Raw genomic sequence first — 20,338 nt, forward strand, 5'->3', positions numbered from 1 at the left:
GCCAAAGCCACCTCCACCTCCTGAGGAGGCTGAGGTCCTTCAGAAGTAATTCCCATCTGCTAAAATCCTTTTATGACTGTTGTTGGCTCTGTTATTCACTCTGCTGTGGTCTGTTGGGGTGCACGCAGCTCTGACCGAGACAGGATGAGGCTGAACAAGGTAGTCAAAGAAGCTAGCTCGGTTCAGGGCTGCTAACTAGATTCAGTTGAGGAGACGAACGTGAAATGCTGTAGGAGATTACCTCCATCTTGGAAAACACTGCTTTCCACTGTGAAGACCATGGACAGCTCATTCAGAGGAAGACTGAGACATGTGCAATACCAGAAGTGCATTAGTATGTCTGTATCCCTTATGCTGCATAGTTTTGGAAATCCAAGTTTTCTTTTTATTTAGTGGTTGAAGATTACAGTAATAGCTTACTGCCTGTTTACTTGTAATTTTATCGTTTTCTTCCTTTTTCTCTAAATGTATATGCTGCTGTAACAAGTGAATTCCCCCACTGTGCGATTAATAAATTCCATTCAATTCTATTCGAATACCTAAGAGACATTCCGGACGTGTTAGTGTTTGCATTTTTTGAACAGATTATGAGCTAAATTGAGTTTAATCTACTCAGTAAAAATCAGAGATAAAACTTGTGGTTTGACTAAAGTAAATCATATTTTAAAGTTTTTAATATAAAGGATGTTTATATCCAACTCCAAATAGTGCTTTAGTCCAGAGTTCCTGTTTATGTTCAAGTCATGAATAATTGTTACATTTGCTGCTGCCACAGAAGTTTGGACCACTTCTTCCCATGGTTGCAAAGGTAAGTCACTTTTTGTCTTAACAACTTAAATAAATAACCAAAAACAAATCAAAACAAACAAACAAACAAAAAAAAAAAAACAGAGAAGGCTCTCTCTTAGCAAGACTAGTTATTACTAGTCATGCCTGCTATTCATGTATGAAGTCAACTTGGAAAGTTTTGCTTCACCGACCCCAAACAGAAACTCTTAACACCAGTTTGGGTACATAGTACCCTCCCAATTATTTACAAAAGTAGCACCACACTCGCTGCACGTTCACTTAAACAAATTAGATATTTTAAGTCAATTCTGAATACTAAGAGAACATTTTAAAGACTGTGATGCAGTTTTTCCCACACAAACATTTCTATAATTACTGTTCGAAAATAAAACAACTAAACTCACATTCATTGTTTGAAATGATTTACATAAAAAATGTCTGAAACTTCTCCCTCATTTTCAATGTGACTTTTAAAATGGTCACTTTTCTGTTTATTATTATAATCAAGAAATACATTTTGCATTTTTTACAACTGCCTTGCATAATCAGAATATCCGGATGCATGAATCTCAGGATTGCATCTAATCCAATTGTTTAACATGAAGATCGAACTGTTAGGGATTCACTCACACATCTAACAGGATGATTAGTTGTAAGTAAAAGAAATAACAGCATTCGTCAATTTAAATGGTCAGAAAAGCTGCAACAACCACAGTTAAATGTTAATTTGGCTCGTCAACTGTGGTTAAATCAACTTTATGTCAAGAAATCAAGAACTTTAAATCAATACTTTAAAGATGTTTTTGTTTTCACTTGGCTGAACTGAATATCTGTTTTCATAAATAAGGTCAAAAGCAGTCAGGATGATCACTTCCTTACGAGATGTTCAGCCTGGGTGAAGTACCATACACCGGTCTTCTTCAGCCTTCATTGTTACTAACCATGTTTCATTCAAGCTTTTAGAACTTTCATACATAAAAACAACCAGAACTCTTTAGGCGAACCTCTTCTAAAACAGCCCGTTTAATTAAAGCAAAGCCCTCGGAGGAAACTTCAGCATTTATTCAGTTTCTAGAAGTCCTCGCTCAAGTCTGATCAGTGATCGCCTAACCATTCAGTCTCTGCGTGACCACTTCTCTGTACATGATAGAAATGTAGACAAACAGAAGGAGAATCACAAAGAAATCATCCAGGAAACCCAGGAGGCCGAACAGTGCTTCGGGCAGAATGTCGAGCGGCGAGGCCAGGTAGGTGATGGCGCCGACCAGGCAGAGTAGGATTCTGATCCTGAACATCCAGAAGAGGCCACCCACAGAAAACATCTCCCTGAAGGCGTGACGGAGCAACGTGGGCACGTCCCGTAGTCTGTCCATAATCTGGGAAAAGAGCAGGGCAATATGTTCTAAATCACAAGGCTAATCTCATGATTGTGCCTTGGTAAACTGTAAAACTTTTAGACTTTAAAATAATTCTTTTCTAAACATGATGACAAAAATACTTCTCAAACCTATCTTTGTTTTTAGTTGAAAAGTAGTTGAAGTGACCCAAATAACGTAATGATAATCCGAATAAAGCAAACTTACAGATCTTGGCTGGCCGGAGAACCTACGGTTGTAATCGTTGACGTCTCTTAATATAAACTGAGGTTCTGCCTCTCCATCCTGCACCCGCGGAGGAGCAGCATCCTCATGAAATAATGGAAACAGTAGTGTCACCTGGGGAGAAAAGACCAACCATACAGAGGTGAGGGCTCCTGGGGCCTCATTCATCAAACGTTAGTAGAAATATTCCTAAATTCGTTCTTGTGAACAAAATTTACAATGGTCCTATGCACAGTCAAAATGCTGATTTATGAAACATGCGGTGGCCTCTCATACGCACGTTCTTCGGTAATCATCTGATGATAAATCCCACTTGTGCGTACCCAGGTGTTCGTGTCCGTTCTCAGTCATTTACATACAGAAACAGTTAACCATGTTTGGTCATGCTATGTCCTCAGCAGTGAGGGGATTCCCTGTCTTCTACCCAGAGAAAAAAAAAACTGTTGGGAGATCGAGCACTAGCTGACGAAGTGCAGAACAACCAAACCAGTTATAGAGGTTATAAACGCAGGCAGGACAGAGGAGAGGTATCTGCCAGAAATAAATAAAAACTTTAACATGATAAATCGTAGAGTAACGGGTTGTCATTTATATTTTACATTTAAGATGTCGTTCTGGATCGTTTGTTTTATTTGGAAATATCCGAGAGTGCAGTTTCTTCTGAGCTGTCATTCAGTCTGGTTACTTTGCAAACGCGGTGTGTATGATCAGGGAGCAGAGGAGGTTCTTGGGGGGGGGGGGGGGGTCTCGTAGTTGTAAATTAAAATAGAATATGGACTGGAATCGAATTTATGAGGTTTATATGTCGCTCCACAATTGGTCCCAAATCCCAACGTAGCTCCAGACAGATCTCCTGTCAGCGCGCTCACAGAAACGCTCCAGAGAGCATGCTCTGTCAAAAGAGCAAGTCACCCCCAAATCAACTTGTTTCTGCTGATAAACTATATAAATGAGTGTCTAATTGTGCTGTAAACACGTGTAGTCAATAATTTGGTACTTTAGTGCATCTTAGTTAAAATTTAAATATTCTGCTTAAAACGGTCAGTGTTGCAACATCGTCAGGTAAAAACTGCCACCGCTATTGGCTAAGAGGTACACAATGATGTTAGCTGGTACATTATGATGTCACAGTTCTGCTGTGAGCCTATTTGTGTGTATTTGTTAGCGGCTCCACCCTCTCGGTCTGCCTGGCAACAGCATTTGTGGCATTTTTCAAACATGAAGTGGGAGTGGAGTAAGTTTCTTGTAGAGGGTGACTCGCTCTAAATATTAAGAAACGTTCTTTTATCGAGTGCATCTCAAGCAAAATCATGAGGTGTCTCACATGGACAAAAATATAATTAAATTTAATGAAAAGTAATATTAATTAATAAAAAAATAGAAACATCATAAAAATGAAAAGAGTAAAAATTGTGATTACAAAAAACAAGAAATCCATTCTACAATGTCAGATTCCCATCAGGTGTTTCAGCACCAATTATGTGAATCAGCTGTTTTTCCACAAAAATATTTATTTAATGAGTAAAATTATTTGTGGATGAGGAACATGAGTGGACGACTGAGAACTTCAGTGTTGCGGTTCCCCCTTTCTACCACTAGATGCTGTTCTTACGCATGATGTGAAGTTTTCTTATATTTAGGAACATTTCCACGCATGGGTATAAAATGATGAATACCACACAATGCGTAAATTAGTTCCTACGCACGATATATGCACGGATCTGTGCGTAAGTACGGTTGATAAATGAGGCCCCTGGATTCAGCTTTACTTACAAAAGTCTCCATAAAGGGAGTACGATGCATTCCTACAGTTAGAAAGAGAAGAGCTGATAGTCTACCTCAGTTCTACGGTTAACTGCAGATAACTGAGAATAATCCATCTTCAATACATACTATGCCTATAGTGCCACAAGCTTTTAAAACAACTTATTTCCTAGCTGTTGTTCTCACATTGTCGGGGTGTTTCTGTAAAAAGTAAAGCTCTTCTCGATGTGCTAGTCATAAATTAGGCACACGAGCACCTGCTGCCTGCCCCATCTGACTTTGAAGGTGAGTTCAGAAAGCTGCAAACTAAATGTGACTGACATGAAAACTCAGAGACTTCAGAATTAAAATACATATTTTAAGTCTCACCATCTGTCTGCAGATTGGACAGTGGATGGCACCCAGCCAGGTGCCATACCTCCAGTAAGCTAGAATGCAGGAACCTATGAAGAAGTAATGAAAACACACATTAGAACAACTTCAAAGGTAACTTTTATGATAAAGGTTAGTCTGAGTCAGAGTCAACAGATGTACTCAAACACAGATGAAACTGAGCCTGACAGTGTGTCTATAACTATTCTTGTATTTTAAAAGCTTCAGTTGTTCACACAAAAGTCAACAAAAAAAAAACAAACATTAAAGACCAAGTTCACCCGTTTGCAGTGGTCCCTAGTGTAAATGTGAATTTGGCTTTTTTTCCCCCCCAGAGATCATCATAAAACTCTCATGCTCCTGTTTGAAGGAGTAGAAGTTAGCTAGAGAAGAGTGGAGCTGAAGATGACAGGATTTGGAGTCTTACTACCTGATATTTGGACCTCTCCTCAGATTGGCTAAGAGCAACAGGACTCTACCACTGACTCTGTTTGCTTTGCAACATTGATGGTTTATCTCAACAGGTAACACAAACCTGAAGGAGTTCTGCCTTGTTGCTAATGCTAACGATTAGCTTCTACTAGCCGAGACATTCTCTGCTGTTTCCTGGACGCTCAAACAACACCTGCCTCCCCGTCATGAGTCAAGATGGGCGAGTCCATGAATGTTAAGTGACAGTGTGACACAGATCTGTTGGGCTATTCAAATCCTAGATTAACACCGTCTATTTTCTTTCGGTGGCTAATGCAGGAGATCAGCCTGCATGAAAAACAAGTAACATATTTTTCATTGAACTTGGTCTTTAAAAGTTGTTTTGGTGAAACAAAGGTCAATTCTTAACTTTCTCCTGTTTTAATGACTTCTATTTAGCTCACTGCAGATGGTCAGAACCTGTCCAATATTCCCAAGTGGTGCTCGCTGCAGAACCAAAATGGCAGAGCTGCACCAGAAGGTGGGTCTGCACCAGAGTCAGCCCCGCCCATTCCATCAGAGTCAGTCCAATTCCTTCCAGTTGTCAGACTTGATAGCATTCTGGAACCAAAGAGGGTGTTATAGCTAAAAAATGCAAGATTGAGGACGGAGTTGAGAAGTTAATTGAACAGTTTTTGTAAAGGTTCTATATAATGAAAAATCTAACTTTTAGAACATTTTACCATGTTATATTGTCATTTCCTCATAAGAAACACGCCAAAGCCATTTTTAGCCTCATTCATGCATTTTCCTCCCATCTCAGCTTCAATTTAGTCCTCTCCTCCGAAGCGGGTCTGGTCTTGGTTCTCAAATCTGGAAATTCTGTGAATTTTCTGACAAATTATTTCTGAAATGACTTCAACTGAGACCCCGCCAATAAACCATTCATCCCATCTACAAAGACACACTGGATGGCACAATTACATGTAACGCCACTTATATTTTATCAGATGTGTTGGTGAAGTGGTTATGGAGTCAGGCTGACATGCAGTTTTGCGCAGGTTCGTCTCACAGTAGCGGAATTATTAAGTAGTTTAAAACCCCTTTTCTAGCCATACTTGCCAGTACTATGTTTACAACAATTTACTGGTATACCGTTTAACATATAATGACTAATGTGTTTATTTATTTATTTATTTAGCCAGTGTGAGTCCATTTGTGAGCAGAGTTTCAACTAAAATGCTGTTTAGGAATGACCAAATTCAAAGAAATTTTAGAGACATAAATATTTTGCTGAAAATAAACATTACAACTAAAATATAAACAAATTAAATGTTTCAGTTGGCTAAATAGATTGCTGACGACCCCACCGAGAGTCGAACCAGCATCAGCTGAGGGGAAAGCAAAACTTAAGTCAGACGGTCTTGCCACTGGACTACCAGAACCTATTCAATTGCATTAAATGCTGTTGTATGTGGGTTTTGTTAGAGCGGCTGTGGGCAGATATTTGTTATAAGAAACCTTTTCTTTTCGGGATATATTCAGGCTTTGTCATGTAGCAAGTTATATTTATCTTGTTTAATTGGAGCATAGAACATAGCATTAATGACTGTAAACTAGTAACAGCCGTAATTCATGTGGGTCAGGTCAGTTTGCGATAAAGTTGAAAAACAAAAACAGAAGAAGTCAGTGGGCTAGGCTGAGTTTGCGTGAATGGGCAGGGCTGACTCTGGTGCAGCTCCACCATTGTAGTTCTGCAGCGAGCACCCTCAATGTTCTTACCACAGAAAAGATGTCCACAGTTGGTTTCCACAGGCAGAACAGCTTGTTGTAAACACACAGGACAGGACATGTCTGTGTAATACTGCAGCCTGGCTTCTGTCTGAGGATTTTCATCCTACAGAGATCACATGTTGGCATTTGCTTTATAATAAAAGTGATTGTTTTAGTTCATCACCAGCATGCAAAATAAATTACAGTCATTAAAAATAAAATCTTTCTAAGAAAGACAATGCTTCTGCAAATTTTTTAACAAGTGAAATGTATTGATGTGTTTCTGTGGCTTTTAGGAGCTGTAGCTACTTTCTCCTGCCTTCTACAACCTTTTGAGCATTAATAATCAACTTGAAAGCCCCAAAATGTAGTTTTCCTTCAGATTCTACCTGATCAGTTTGGAGCTGTTGCCTGACGGCCCGGACATGCTCCTGATTCTCAGGGTGAATATTCTGCTGCTCCTGCCTATAAGGGACCAAAAGCAACATTATACAGACTTCCTCTATATGAATATAAGTCTAATATTAGCCCAAATACACGACTTGTAAAATTACTTCTTAATAAGTTGCAACAAATGTTTAAACAAATTTTAAAGGTTTTTTTCTTGATAACCATCTGATTCGGAGCTTACCTGAAGATCAAAGTCAGAAGGCCTGCAAGGAAGGTGAAACTGAGGACCACCACGAACAAAACCTGGTTGCTGACACCCTCAATGATGGTGTCCTCATCCTGGATTAGGTAGTCCAAGTCCCCACACTGACTATCCTCCATTGTCCAAACTCATAGCCTGGAATTTTAGAAAACAAGGAGAAAATACAGGTAACACTTTAATGTCAAATATTTTGTTTTGAACCAATTTCTTCAGATATATAACTCTTTGATATTAGTGTCAAACACAAAAATCACCGTTTTTGGCCTTATTTAGTGACAGTGTATTTTTTTATCACGTATGACACTGTGTGCTTAGTGCGCAGTTATCTCAAGCTGTAAAGAAAATTAATACTCATATGTCTCCTGTAGGCCAAAAACAAAACATTCTTATCAGATCACGAAGAGCTAGAGCACCTATCCCTATCATGACCAGCTGCACCACTGTGTGGTACGGCAGATGCACAGCATCCTGTCAGAAATCTCTGCTGTGAATAGTGAGAGCAGCAGAGAAGATCACAGTTGTCCCACTTCACCCACCTGACTCAAGTCTGAGTGAAGTCACCCCTACCAGAGTCACTCCACCCCCACTTCCTGTTTGAAAAATGCAACAAATCCTGTTCCCTAGCACACTGAGGGCGCAGCTGCTAACAAACACACACAGGCTGTTTCTCAATATGCATACTTGTGTGTACTCACATCCTTGTGAAACGTCATCAACGATGGCCCAAGGACTGTTCCAATCCTAAGTATGCAAGTTCGCTCAAAGTTCCCGGATGTGATCTTGCTCCGCCCATTGTATCGAGGATGCCTCAATGCATCATTCCGCGGACATAACGCATGGCGTCGCAACCGTTATACTCTGAACGTCAGAGGAGAAAGCTAATAACTGTAATGTTTTGTTTTAATGTTAAAGTGCAAAACTATTGACTACACGTGTCTGCAGCATGATTAGACACTCATTTATATAGTTTATCTGCAAGAAAAAGTTGATAAACTTATTTTGATAAACTACATAAATGCATGTCTAATCGTGCTGCAGACACGTGTAGTCAATAGTTTTGCACTTTAGTTAAAATTTAAAATTTCTGCCTAAAACTGTCAGTGTTCTGACGTTGTCGGGTAAAAACTGCACTGCATTTGAATTTAAATCTGCCATCGCTATTGGCTAATACGTACCCTAAAACATTAGCTGGTACCATATGATGACACAAACTTGTTGTGAGCCTGTGTGTGCATTTGTTAGTGGCTCCACCCTCTTGGTCTGCTAGGCAACAGCATTTGTTGCATTTTTTCAAACAGGATGTGGGAGTTGAGTAAGAATCTGGTAGGGAGTGACTTGCTCTTTAAAGCTAGATTTAAAACATAACTTGAATCAGCTGCTTTTAAAGTTGTGACCTTTTCCATTCATGTAAATAATTTATTAACTTTAAAAATTACATAACACATACTTACTTACGAAAGCTCCTTGGTCACGAAGATTAGCTAGACATTGCTGTTTAATTAAAAACGTCTAAGAAGAAAAATGATCAAATAACCCGTGATGCACTGCGGTGGGTTTGAAGCTAATAATGACTTGATCTAAGCTACTAAACACCTCTCGCTGTCTTCGACTTCCCTTTCTGCAATAAAACAAAGAGTGAACGCTGAAAAACGTAAAAATATGTTTCGTTTGATAGTGAAGGGCGGTGTTATCGTGAACACCGCTGCAGTAACAGCGAGTCTGTAAAGTTCACTTTCGAAAACTCCCAGATAGATAATGGCAAATGTTTGAATCATTAATCGAACTCTCGAAGCTAATATTTCTGACTAACTAACAAAATTGATTTAGCATGCGCAGCTACTTTAAAGCCAAACCATAACACACAAAGCAACCCAATAAAATAAACACTCGATGCTTTACTGTATACAAAACCATATTGGATACCTACCAACAAGATTTTCGCTTTCACGCGAAAGTTCTTCTACTAGCTTAACTTGTCAATCAACTCACTTTGTCTAAACATTTAGCCATTTTTATAATAAAGTTAAATGATGAAGACAAGTGACCAGGTCAAGTATTTCTGACTGTGTTGTTGCTGCAACACTTCATCGTGATGTAGTAGTTTGTGTCTTCCTCGTGTTCTCTAGCTACCTTCTACTTCCTTCTTTTTTCTGTCAATACCCTCTACCGCCATCTACTGTTAGCTAAAATGTATACAACAAAAATCTGCTGTTAAGGCTAATCAAATGAGCTAAATCATAATTATTCTTTACACATTGAAGAAATTGTTAGATGTTTAGGTCACGTTATAAGATAAATAAATACATTTGAATTTTTGTTCGCGGTTCAATGTGATAATTCACCAGCTAATCAAGAGGGGGCAGTAGTGAGGCAGGCAACCGGATGTTACGGAAAAGCAGAAGAAAAACTCTCAGGTCAACAGTTAGCTAACTGTGAGAAGCTACGTGAACTAAATTAACCAGGTCACAGGTGTGGTAAAGGTGGGATAAAATGCCTCGTTATGCCCAACTAGTGATGGGCCCGGCGGGCAGCGGTAAGGTAAGTCATCGCTGATCACGCTGGACGTCATAAATGCTTTCTTATGTTATAATGCGTTGCTAACATGTTGAGCTAAGGCAAGTGCTACACAAACTATAACTTCTGTCTTCGTTTTTTTGGTCTGATATTTCAGAGTACTTACTGCTCCACCTTGGTCCAGCATGCAGAGGCCTTAAACCGATCTGTTCAGGTGGTAAATCTGGATCCTGCTGCTGAGCATTTTGACTACCCTGTGATGGCAGGTAAAGACTTTTAAAGATCACATCAGAAAGGCTTAATAGGAAAACAGAAATTGTGTAAAATGAAGAAATTCAAATAGATTAGGTTAGGTTTCATTGTTACATGGTGATCACTTGTAGTTTCGGATAAAAAATATGGAAACACTTTGTGATTGTGATTTTGTGGATTGGTCTTTTTATTTAAATTCAGTTTAGTAAAACAATTACTTCTGATAGGATTACCGTAAATCCTCTAATACAGGCCGGTATTCAATTAAAGGCCGGGTCTCCAATTTTGGCCGGTGTCAGAGTCAGCGGAGGTAAATAATGGCCGGTCTCTTATTGTGGCCGGATGGCATGTGGTAACAAGCAAGTACGAGCGTCCCAGCGGCAGGGTTATAGTTCCCAAATCAACCAGCAGGAGGCAGTAGAGGTTCACGCAGACCTTTATTAGGCCTTTTCTTCAACGCTTTGTAACGCTACAGACACGATCCTCTATCACGCTCCTACCACACAGAGTCATGGTGTCAGTTAACCATGCTAATTCAACCCACTCCACAGAACACACATCACCTTCCCTGTGGCTTACATAACACTCACACAACACGCAAATCAGCACATAGGAACTAGCAGAACGATAGGAAACACATATAACACAATACCCAGAATGCACCTGGCTTACAACCCCAGCCAGGTCATTACACTATCAAGTTCAAAGAGAACGTGCTGATTATGCTGCAGAACACTCTGGAGAGCAGCAGTAGGGTGTGTATGAACTACAGTAATCCCTCGTTTATCGCGGTAGATGCGTTCCAGACCTGGCCGCGATAGGTGAAAATCCGCGAAGTAGGGACTCCCAGCATGCCCCTCGCGGGGATTCCCTTCACGTCGCACCTACGTCACAAACCGCGGCTATAAACGGAAGTTGCCTTTCCAGCTCACCACTCAGTCATCGTTTCTTCAGATTCACGATCAGAGTTTCCAACCTACCGATCAATCCAACGAACTATCAGCTCATAGTAAGTTATCTTACTTACTTCTGGAAAGCCCGGCATTTCCGTGTCACTTCGTTGACGCTCGAACGCTCGGGGGTTTCCTAGATCAGCCGGCGTTTCACCGACGCTCTCACTTCCGCGTCTGTGAAACCACGCTCCCTATTGAATTATCGTATGATCACATTCTCTTTTTGGGGGTAAAACTCAAGTGCCAGACCGTAGGTACTGACACGCGATCGTTCATGTCGGTTAATTTTTAATGTTTTCTGTCTTTTATTTGCGCCTGATGTGTATCGCTGCTGTGGAGCGGGGCGCATCAACTTGTCCTCCGACGCACAGATCACAGCAGGGAGCGCTCAGCTGTTTTCGCGGTCGGTAGATCTGCCTCCTGAGCACGGCCACAGTAACAATCAGGTGTCGCCACCTCAAAAACTAATTTAACACGCGATCGTTCATGTCAGTTCATTTCCTTTAATTTTTTCTGTCTTTTATTTGCGCCTGATGTGTTTCGCTGCACGCTGTGGAGCGGGACGCTGCGCGCATCACCTTGTCCTCCGACGCACTGATCACTGATACAGCCGCCAAACAGCAAGCGCTCCGCTGTTTTTGCGGTCGGTAGATCTTTTAGAACTGCAGTTCAAAGGTAACTCATGAGGTGAATATGAACCCAGGCAGCAGTTTTTCTTTAGGATTGAGAGGAGATGCAGGAAGATAATAAACAGACAGGACAGAAAAATAGTCAAATAAAAACAAGTTAGTTTTTGTACCTGCTGTTGCAACAAACAGACACCATTGAAGGTCATCAGAAGTGAGGAACAGAAAATGAAATAATTATTTTAATGTTTAGAGCAGCAGGAACTCCGAGAGGCTGCAGGCGCATCAGTGAGTTTGCGGCCGCTGCGCAGGGGGAGGGGGGAGAGGGCTGAAGCAGGGGGAGGGGGGAGAGGGCTGAAGCAGGAACTACCGTTGTTAAAAGAAATGTGTTTAACTTTGAAAATGTGGGCGCACTTTTAATTGTCAAAAACTCCAGCGAACCATAGTTCATTTTGCTCAAATAGAAATAGAGGCCTGCCTCTAATACTGGCCCTCCTTCCAATAAAGGCCTGGAGCTTGATGAGCTTGAGTCAAATACAGGCCCGGGCCTGTATTAGAGGATTTACGGTAACTCACAAGTACAAGTAACATCAGGAGGATTTTTTAAATTAATTACTTTCTCCGTGAAGCACACTATATTTGATTGCAGTCCTGCTTTGTCAGACATCCGTGAGCTCATCCAGGTCGATGATGTGATGGAGGATGACTCTCTGAAATTTGGCCCTAACGGAGGTCTGGTCTTCTGCATGGAGTACTTTGCCAACAACTTTGACTGGCTGGAGGAAAGTCTGGGCCATGTGGAAGATGACTATATTCTGTTTGACTGCCCAGGTGAGTAATCTGTTTAACAAACATAACTTTAGTATTGGCTGTTAAGTTTGGTCTAATTGATCTAAAGGTAAGTCCTTTTTAAATTACATAAGTTTGAAGCTTTGTGTTGTTTTTACTTTAAACAGGTCAGATTGAACTTTACACACACGTCCCTGTGATGAGACAACTGGTGGAGCAGCTCCAGCAGTGGGAGTTTCGGGTGTGTGGGGTGTTTTTAGTCGACTCACAGTTCATGGTGGAGTCATTTAAGGTAACCATATATCTGTTCTTTTATGTTTGTGTCATTTTCTTTAGCGCAAGTTGTTTTAAACTAAGGTGCGCTCATCTTTTACGTGTTTCAACTGTAGTTTATATCTGGGGTCATGGCTGCCCTGAGTGCCATGGTGTCATTAGAAATTCCTCAAGTAAACGTCATGACAAAGATGGATCTGCTCAGCCCCAAAGCAAAGAAAGAAATAGAAAAGTAAGTTTTGCATGGTTAAAGCAAAAAAAGTATGTAGTGCCAGAGAAGTTAACATGCAACATCAGTTTTGCTTTCCATAAACTGTTTATAATTGGTAAATCTTTAAGGCAGTTGTGTATTTTTACAAGGTACCTGGACCCCGACATGTACTCTATGATGGAGGATAATTCTGACACTTTCAGAAGCCAAAAGTTCAAGAAGCTTACCAAAGCTATTTGTGGTTTGGTATGATGTCATTTATTAGATTTAGAAACATTTTTTAATGGTAAACTGACATATTTTTTCTGTTTTTTATTTTATTTTTATATATAGATAGATGACTACAGTATGGTCAGATTCTTGCCTTTTGACCGCACAGATGAGGAAGGCATTAACATAGTCATGCAGCACATCGACTTTTCCATTCAGTATGGAGAGGACCTGGAATTCAAGGAGCCTAAGGTGAAGAAACAACCATATTAACACAAATCTAATTATAATGCAAATCTTTATTATTTATTAAAACTAAATAAAATATGGTTTTCTTCTCCATCAGGAAGTTGATGAAGAACCAGCAAATTTAAACTACGATGAGCTGTTTCAAAACAAAGTTGTCTGTTGAAGAGTATTGTGATCGTGTGTCAGCTGGGAAAACAGCATGTGCATGCAGGTTTTAGATGAAGTTCAGCTGGAGAGCTTCATATCAAAAGAGGAAATGGACAATAGCTAAATAAAACTGACTTTGGACTAGTCTTTTATGTTTAAAATATTATTTTCTGTTTTTATTATTTATACAACTCAAGATTTATTTTCATTTGACAAATTAAAAATAAAAACCTGAAGTGTTGTTAAATAGATGTACTAATGTTATATTTTTTAAATAAAACATTACACAATGTGCACTTTTCTGTGACGAGATTGTTTTCAGCACCCCCCAGTGGCCGCTATGTCACACGACACGTGTTCACTTCCGGTAAAGCTACAGGGTGGGAAAGGCGGAAGCAGCGTCTGGGGGTGCACGGATATTTGTCTTGCTGAGCAGTTGGATTGATATCTTTCATTCAACATGCCGGTGAGTATATACTTTGCGATAGCTGTTGACGACAGCTATTTGTTTTTATTGATTTATGAAGCCAGAATTGTGTCATGAAACTGTCTTTATTTTACGTTAGCTGTGAAGACGGACATCTGTGGCATAGTTAGCTAGGCTCGTTAGCATTCGGTAGAAACCTACTCGTAAAATTACTTAAAATTGTCAATATTCCACTAAATGTTCCTTTTGAGGATATTAAGTTTATCATGAAATTATCCCTAGCTTCTTGAATGTAAATGAGTGAAACGTACGGTCGTCGCTAGCGCTATCGCCGTATAGAATCTGAACAGATCTGACAGCTGCTTTTTTCTGGATTTTATTTAGGCGTATCATTCAAGCTTGATGATCCCCGATACAAGGCTAGTGGGGAACATGGCCTTGCTCCCCGTTAAAACTCAATTTAAAGGACCAGCCAGAGGAGACGGTAAGTAAGCATCATAATTCTGTAATTGTCTCCACTAACGCGTTCTGTTTCCGGGTAACAGATGCATGAAAATGTCAAGAACTTGACCAGTTCTGTGCAGAGTTTTGGCTGTCATTCAGTTCCTCAAACGAGTCAGCTTCACTTCCTTATATGGGCTGAAGAATGCATCATCAACCTATGTTGTTATTTCTGGAACCCATGCATGTATTATTTGCAACAAGATGTATGATTTGTTTCAACCAACCACCAAAATTCTTTTGTACAAACAATGAAGACACAAATGAACTAAACATGACATTTTACACTCAGGGCATTGGTCTGTATTGAAAATTTTCTTTTTTCTTTTTAAACTTGCAGGGCTAGATTCTGATATTATTGAAGAAGCGATCTACTACTTCAAAGCCAACGTCTTCTTTAAGAATTATGAAATCAAGGTAAGAATTAAAGGTCGGCCGGTGTGCGTTCTTACCGATGCTCATATGTAGGAGTCATGATCAGCCAGTTTTTCTGGCTGATATCTAGATATTTTTCACCTTATCAGCATGCTAAAATGTCACTAATAACAGTTACTGCAAATCTTTTCTGAACCTGAACCAGTTTTTGAACTCTGAATATACCCAACAGTTGAATATTAATTTTGTGCACTGGTTTTTGTTAAAACAATGATTTATTAAAAGTTAATCTAACAAACAAACCAATAATCTGATCGTTTAAAATGTAAAACTGGTGGAGTGACAGTAATGTTTTAGAGCAGGGGTGTTCAGTACATTTATTGCGGTCTACCAGTCGATCTTAAAGATGGTGTGGGTAGATAGCAAGACATTAACAAAAAAAATTATGTCAACCTAAAATTGAGAGCATTTTTTGAACAGGTGTCTTTTCAGAAACATAAATATAAATTTATATAAAATTTGGCAGCTGCACCAGGCTGCCCGTGGATGTGCCTGTTCTCAAATCAGTGCTACTAAAGAAGTATATTGGATTATAAAGATTTATGTATTAAAACATTGTAAATATGAGTTTACCCCTATTAAAAATCACAAACTTTTTATGCATGGTGTTTTTATCTAGAACATAAAATATTTACAAAGAGATTTCATAAGCTTGTTTTAAGATTTTTCAGATTATAATTGCTTGTAAAATTCACCTGGAGTTCATCAGATAAAAGATGTTTAAATAAAAACTTGCCTTTGTGCATGTTCTGTCTTTCCCACCTTCCGTCTCAGAGCAGCTATGCACTTCGTATTCCATCACATGTTGGGGCTCGCTTCTTCCACTCCACTCAACACGGTTTCTTCATCATAGCTGCCCTGGATTTAAGCCTTTTGTAACATTAGCATTAATGCTGTAGGGAAACATGACTGCTTTAAACTAAATCACTTAAAAGTGCGTTATATTTTTTTCAGAATGAGGCAGACAGGACCCTGATCTACATCACACTCTACATTTCTGAGTGTCTGAAGAAGCTACAGAAGGTGAGTTTATAACATCTGTATCATTAAAGTGTACAGTGTTAACAGCTGTTGTATTCGATGGGTGAAAATGTTTAGTGGTAGCATTTAAAATGCTTGTTTGAAAGTAGAAGCGTCTCAGTCGGGCCTGGAAACCAGAGAGCTCAATAGCTGGGTTTTGGTGCATAAAGTGTGCTTCTAGAAAGAAGCACATGTGTGATTTATTAATTTATAATCATTTCTAATCTAGGGCATGTAAAATGGGTTTCACTGAACATTTTTTGCTTTAATCCTTGCAGTGCAGCTCCAGGAATCAAGGAGAGAAGGAGATGTACACTCTAGGCATCACAAATTTCCCCATCCCTGGAGAGCCTGGCTTCCCTCTTAATGCCATGTATGTGAAGCCCTCAAACAAGCAGGAGGAAGGTGAGCGATGGCATTAAACGATCAACTAAACATAAAGCTGTACTTCTGTCTGTCTGAGCTTGTTTTAGAAGGAAGAAAAAAGCATAAAGGTTGGATTAGGGCTGCAGCTATCGAATATTTTTATAATTGAGTACTCTATCGAATCTTATCGATTGAGTACTCTAATAAATTACTCTTTTGTGTTTGTAAACCATTATATCAAATAGCCTGTTATAAAATATGAGCGGCCTCTTAAAATGAGCAAGCAATTACCAGTTATTCAAGTTTTATTCAAAATTAGTTTTCAGAACTTCAGCACTTCAACTTCACTTCACAGTAAACAAATGTGAGCGGCTGCGACCCAAACAGCACCAGAACCGCTCACGGCGCATGCGCAAACATGGCTCGCCAGCTGTTTCCCCATTAACACACGTCCGTTTTAATTTCTACACTTTTTTTCTCACACAATAAAAAGGATTGTCAAGAAAGCATGTTTGCCGTGATTATGTAAATTATACTGATCACAAAACATTTATTTACTTTATTTCGTTTGCCTCTCATAAATACCCGTGTCCTCCTGCAGCAATCCCGAGGGACAACAGACATCAATAACAACACAGTAAAAAGTCAGACGTGTTGTGTAAAAACTGCTATTTTTAGCACATTTTTTGGTCCAACGTGTTGCTAGCAGACGCACAGTGTGAGCTGAAACTGAGTGCTACAAACAAAAAAGTCGCACAGTGTCCACAGAATATATAGCGGACTTCCGAGTCCGCTTGCAGAAGTGACATTTACATGTGGATGGTTCCTGGTCAGGTGCTGCAGCATGGAGGATGTGGTGTTGTGGTAGGATAAATCCATTTTACAGTATTTATACTGGACTACGTTTTCCACCTTACCAAGTGAAAAATGGTCCCACGCCTTTGACATTTTCTGCCTTTTTCACACTCCACCGAGGTCCACGTTGTCCGCCATGGCTTAAGAGAAAGTTAAGTTACATTCACTACTCGTGTGTGCATTCAGTACAGTGTGCGTCACTTATTTCGGTCCGGGTGAAACATGACCCCAGGCGATTGCAAAACCATGAATTAATTAAACATGACTTAAACGAAGCTTCGAGGCAGAGAATTTGACTCGAGGCTTTTTTGTACTCGAATTATTTGAGGTACTCGAGGAATTGTTTCAGCCCCAGGTTGGATGATGTGTAACATTTTTTCCAACCGGTATTCTTTAGTCCAACAAATAACAATGGGTGATATATTCTTGTAGTTTAGATGTTTGTGGGCCTTACACCAATCACAATCATTTAGTTGGTGGGAGCGGCGCACAATGATTCCTCGTGTGTTGTTTTCAGGATTTCATTTGCCATATAATGCATCAGTCAACATTATACTGCACTGCAGTTTGTCCGAGCTGCACATTTGACAATAGGGGGTGGCACTTTTGATCCATCAGTGAATAGTTGAAAAGTTTGCCTCAGCAGAGGTTGTAACCCTTCACCTGCTGGGTCAGATACGATGGAGATTAAATGTTTCAGGCCATTCTGAAGATGCGATGCTTTGAGAAAGATGCACCTGAATTACAATTAGAATGATTTCAGCTCGATTATGTTGGATTGTCCTGTAAGACCTGATGACTCTTATTAGAGCACTTTTCTTGGGCCGTTGTGGATTTGAAGAGACTGTTTTAGTCCATGAAATGAGGCTTTTGGACTTTATTTTGAATTTCTGAGTGTTTACTGAGTCTACAGTTATGGTTGTATCCTCAACTGACATAGGTCATGTCTTTGAAAACACATGGATCCTAGCTTTTAATGAATTATAAGGTGTTTACATGGATCGTTTTGCCATAAAGACGCTGATTTGACCTGGAAGTAAGAAAAATCCCATCTGTGAGAGTGAGACTAATTCATAGGCATAAAAAATAGCCTGGGCTATCGTCCATGGTCGAAACATTCATTCAGTCGCCCAACCTCATCTCACCCCTCACCAAACAGATCCTGATTGCTAGCCATAAATCATGATCATCCATGCCACAGGCCTGTGCCAGGTGGTAAACAGAATCCAACACAGTGGTTCAAACGTGTGTGTGTGAAGGGTTGGTGTAGGAAAGGCTCCATGCATCTGCACAAGCATCAATTTAAGCTTCGGCACATCGATTACAGAATGTTCTGGTGTTGTCTGTTCTCATAAAAGTTGAGCAGGTTAAGCAGTAGTTTTTAAACTTGTGTGATATTTTTTCTAATCTTTCCTTTCTCCAGAGACCATGAGGGCGTATCTGCAGCAGCTCCGTCAGGAGACCGGCTTAAGGCTATGTGAGCGTGTGTTTGACCCCCAGACAGACAAACCCAGCAAGGTTAGTCTTCAAAATAAAAGTATCCTGAGCGAACATTATCTACGTAAATATTCACGTTTTCTCAAATCTACATGTTTTTGTGTTTGCTTGTATATTCTGACATTTTCCTGCAATGTCAGTGATGCTCTTAGATGTAATCACTGAATCAGCTTTATCTAGAAAACATGTTCCCAAGATCCTTTGTGTTGTGACTTGGCCTGAGTGCCACTCATAACGTGTTCTAACAACATTTTTATATTTTATTTTATTTTTCTTCCAGTGGTGGCTGTGCTTTGTCAAGAAGCAGTTCATGAACAAAAGCCTGTCTGCTCCTGGACAGTGAAGCTGGAGCAGCCCAGATTATTTTTGTTCTCCTGGTGGATGGATATAAGAGAGAGAAATAATCTGCTTTTCTCTCAAGATTTTATACTGTTTAAGTTCAAATATATGTCTTCACTTGTTTGGATTTCAGTTGTATTAAGCTGGTGCTTAGTTCAATAAAATATTACAAAGATCCCAAAAAATATTGTTTTTAGTTCCTCTGTACTTTGTGTGTATGCAACATGAATTATATTGAAGTTTTGATTAGCACGATAGTTGATAGTAGTTTAATAAGATGCTCTGTTCATGCCACCTAAACCATAGCATGTGCATCAGTCCATCTGCTGGTAGTCTAGGTGTACTACAGCAGTTTGCTCCCACACAAACGAAATACAGCAGCAAGAGCAGGAAGTTGATCATTATTTAGATGACACGTTGCATGTATAGACATTATTTTTTGGTGGCATTTCCTAAGTTTGTTAACAGCTTTAAAGAATAGCTTTTGAATTTAAACACCTAAACTTACTTCAAATTGAAGGAATGCTGAGTAAAGTGAACTATCTGCAGATACTCAAATGGCAAAATCCATCAAATGAGTGTCCTTGGCTCAGCATGGATGGCTAAAATGAAGTTAGGGATAAAAACATTGGTCTAAAACCAATTAACGTTAGAAAATTCAGTAGACTATCAAAACCAGAGTATGATGTGAATGCGTGTTAGACTACCCATTAGTCTGTAGAAATAGGGCACAAAACGGTAAGAAAATCTTACCTGTTAAATGTTTTCCAGCATTCCTAAGTGAAGCTCTGCAGACTGACTCGTGTCTGATCAATACTTGGGTCACTGGAGTCCAAATCCCACACTTGTATAGTGCCTTTCACAGTCGAAGCGCTATACACTACAGCAGGGGTGGGCAACTCCAGTCCTCGAGGGCCGGTATCCTACATCTTTTTATTTCCCAGTTTCAACACAGTTGATTCAGCAGCTCATCAAGCTGCAGAAGCCAGCTAATCTCCTGCTGATTTAAATCAGGTGTGTTGAAACAGGGAAAACAGTAAAACATGTGGGATAGTGGCCTTCGAGGACCAGGATTGCCCACCCCTGCACTGCAGCATATCATTCATCCATTCACACACATTCTCACACTGGTGGTGATGAGCTACATTGCAGCCACAGCTGCCCAGGGGCAAACTGACAGGTGAGGCTGCCGAGCACAGCTGTCGCCAGTCCCTCCGACCACCACCAGCAGTGTCTTGCCCAAGGACGCAAAAGCAGCATTCTCTGGCAGGAGCCGGGATTGAACCCACAACCTACCATTTACTGGACAACC

General features: G+C 39.9%; 3 protein-coding genes across 3 annotated transcripts; 2 read left to right on the forward strand and 1 right to left on the reverse strand.

Annotated features, from left to right (window-relative positions):
* Positions 1-1,241: 1,241 nt before the first annotated feature.
* On the reverse strand, positions 1,242-9,486 carry rnf170 (ring finger protein 170). The gene is made up of 7 exons (XM_015977060.3): positions 9,290-9,486; positions 7,342-7,497; positions 7,100-7,175; positions 6,720-6,834; positions 4,524-4,597; positions 2,373-2,504; positions 1,242-2,165 (listed from the first exon to the last, which is right to left on the reverse strand). Exons 2-7 carry the CDS (start codon positions 7,479-7,481, stop codon positions 1,896-1,898), a joined length of 807 nt encoding a protein of 268 aa, XP_015832546.1. The 5' UTR covers positions 7,482-7,497; positions 9,290-9,486; the 3' UTR covers positions 1,242-1,895.
* A 146-nt stretch (positions 9,487-9,632) lies between these two features.
* On the forward strand, positions 9,633-13,880 carry gpn3 (GPN-loop GTPase 3). Its single transcript, XM_015977052.3, has 8 exons — positions 9,633-9,900; positions 10,034-10,142; positions 12,371-12,538; positions 12,664-12,788; positions 12,886-13,001; positions 13,130-13,226; positions 13,314-13,442; positions 13,537-13,880. Exons 1-8 carry the CDS (start codon positions 9,853-9,855, stop codon positions 13,600-13,602), a joined length of 858 nt encoding a protein of 285 aa, XP_015832538.3. The 5' UTR covers positions 9,633-9,852; the 3' UTR covers positions 13,603-13,880.
* Positions 13,881-13,931: 51 nt separating this feature from the next.
* arpc3 (actin related protein 2/3 complex, subunit 3) lies at positions 13,932-19,211 on the forward strand. The gene is made up of 7 exons (XM_015977070.3): positions 13,932-14,052; positions 14,398-14,497; positions 14,855-14,931; positions 15,904-15,972; positions 16,248-16,374; positions 18,614-18,708; positions 18,968-19,211. Exons 1-7 carry the CDS (start codon positions 14,047-14,049, stop codon positions 19,028-19,030), a joined length of 537 nt encoding a protein of 178 aa, XP_015832556.1. The 5' UTR covers positions 13,932-14,046; the 3' UTR covers positions 19,031-19,211.
* The last annotated feature ends 1,127 nt before the right edge of the window (positions 19,212-20,338 follow it).

This window comes from Nothobranchius furzeri, chromosome 6 (assembly GCF_043380555.1).
Source record: "Nothobranchius furzeri strain GRZ-AD chromosome 6, NfurGRZ-RIMD1, whole genome shotgun sequence".
Lineage (NCBI taxonomy): Eukaryota > Metazoa > Chordata > Actinopteri > Cyprinodontiformes > Nothobranchiidae > Nothobranchius > Nothobranchius furzeri.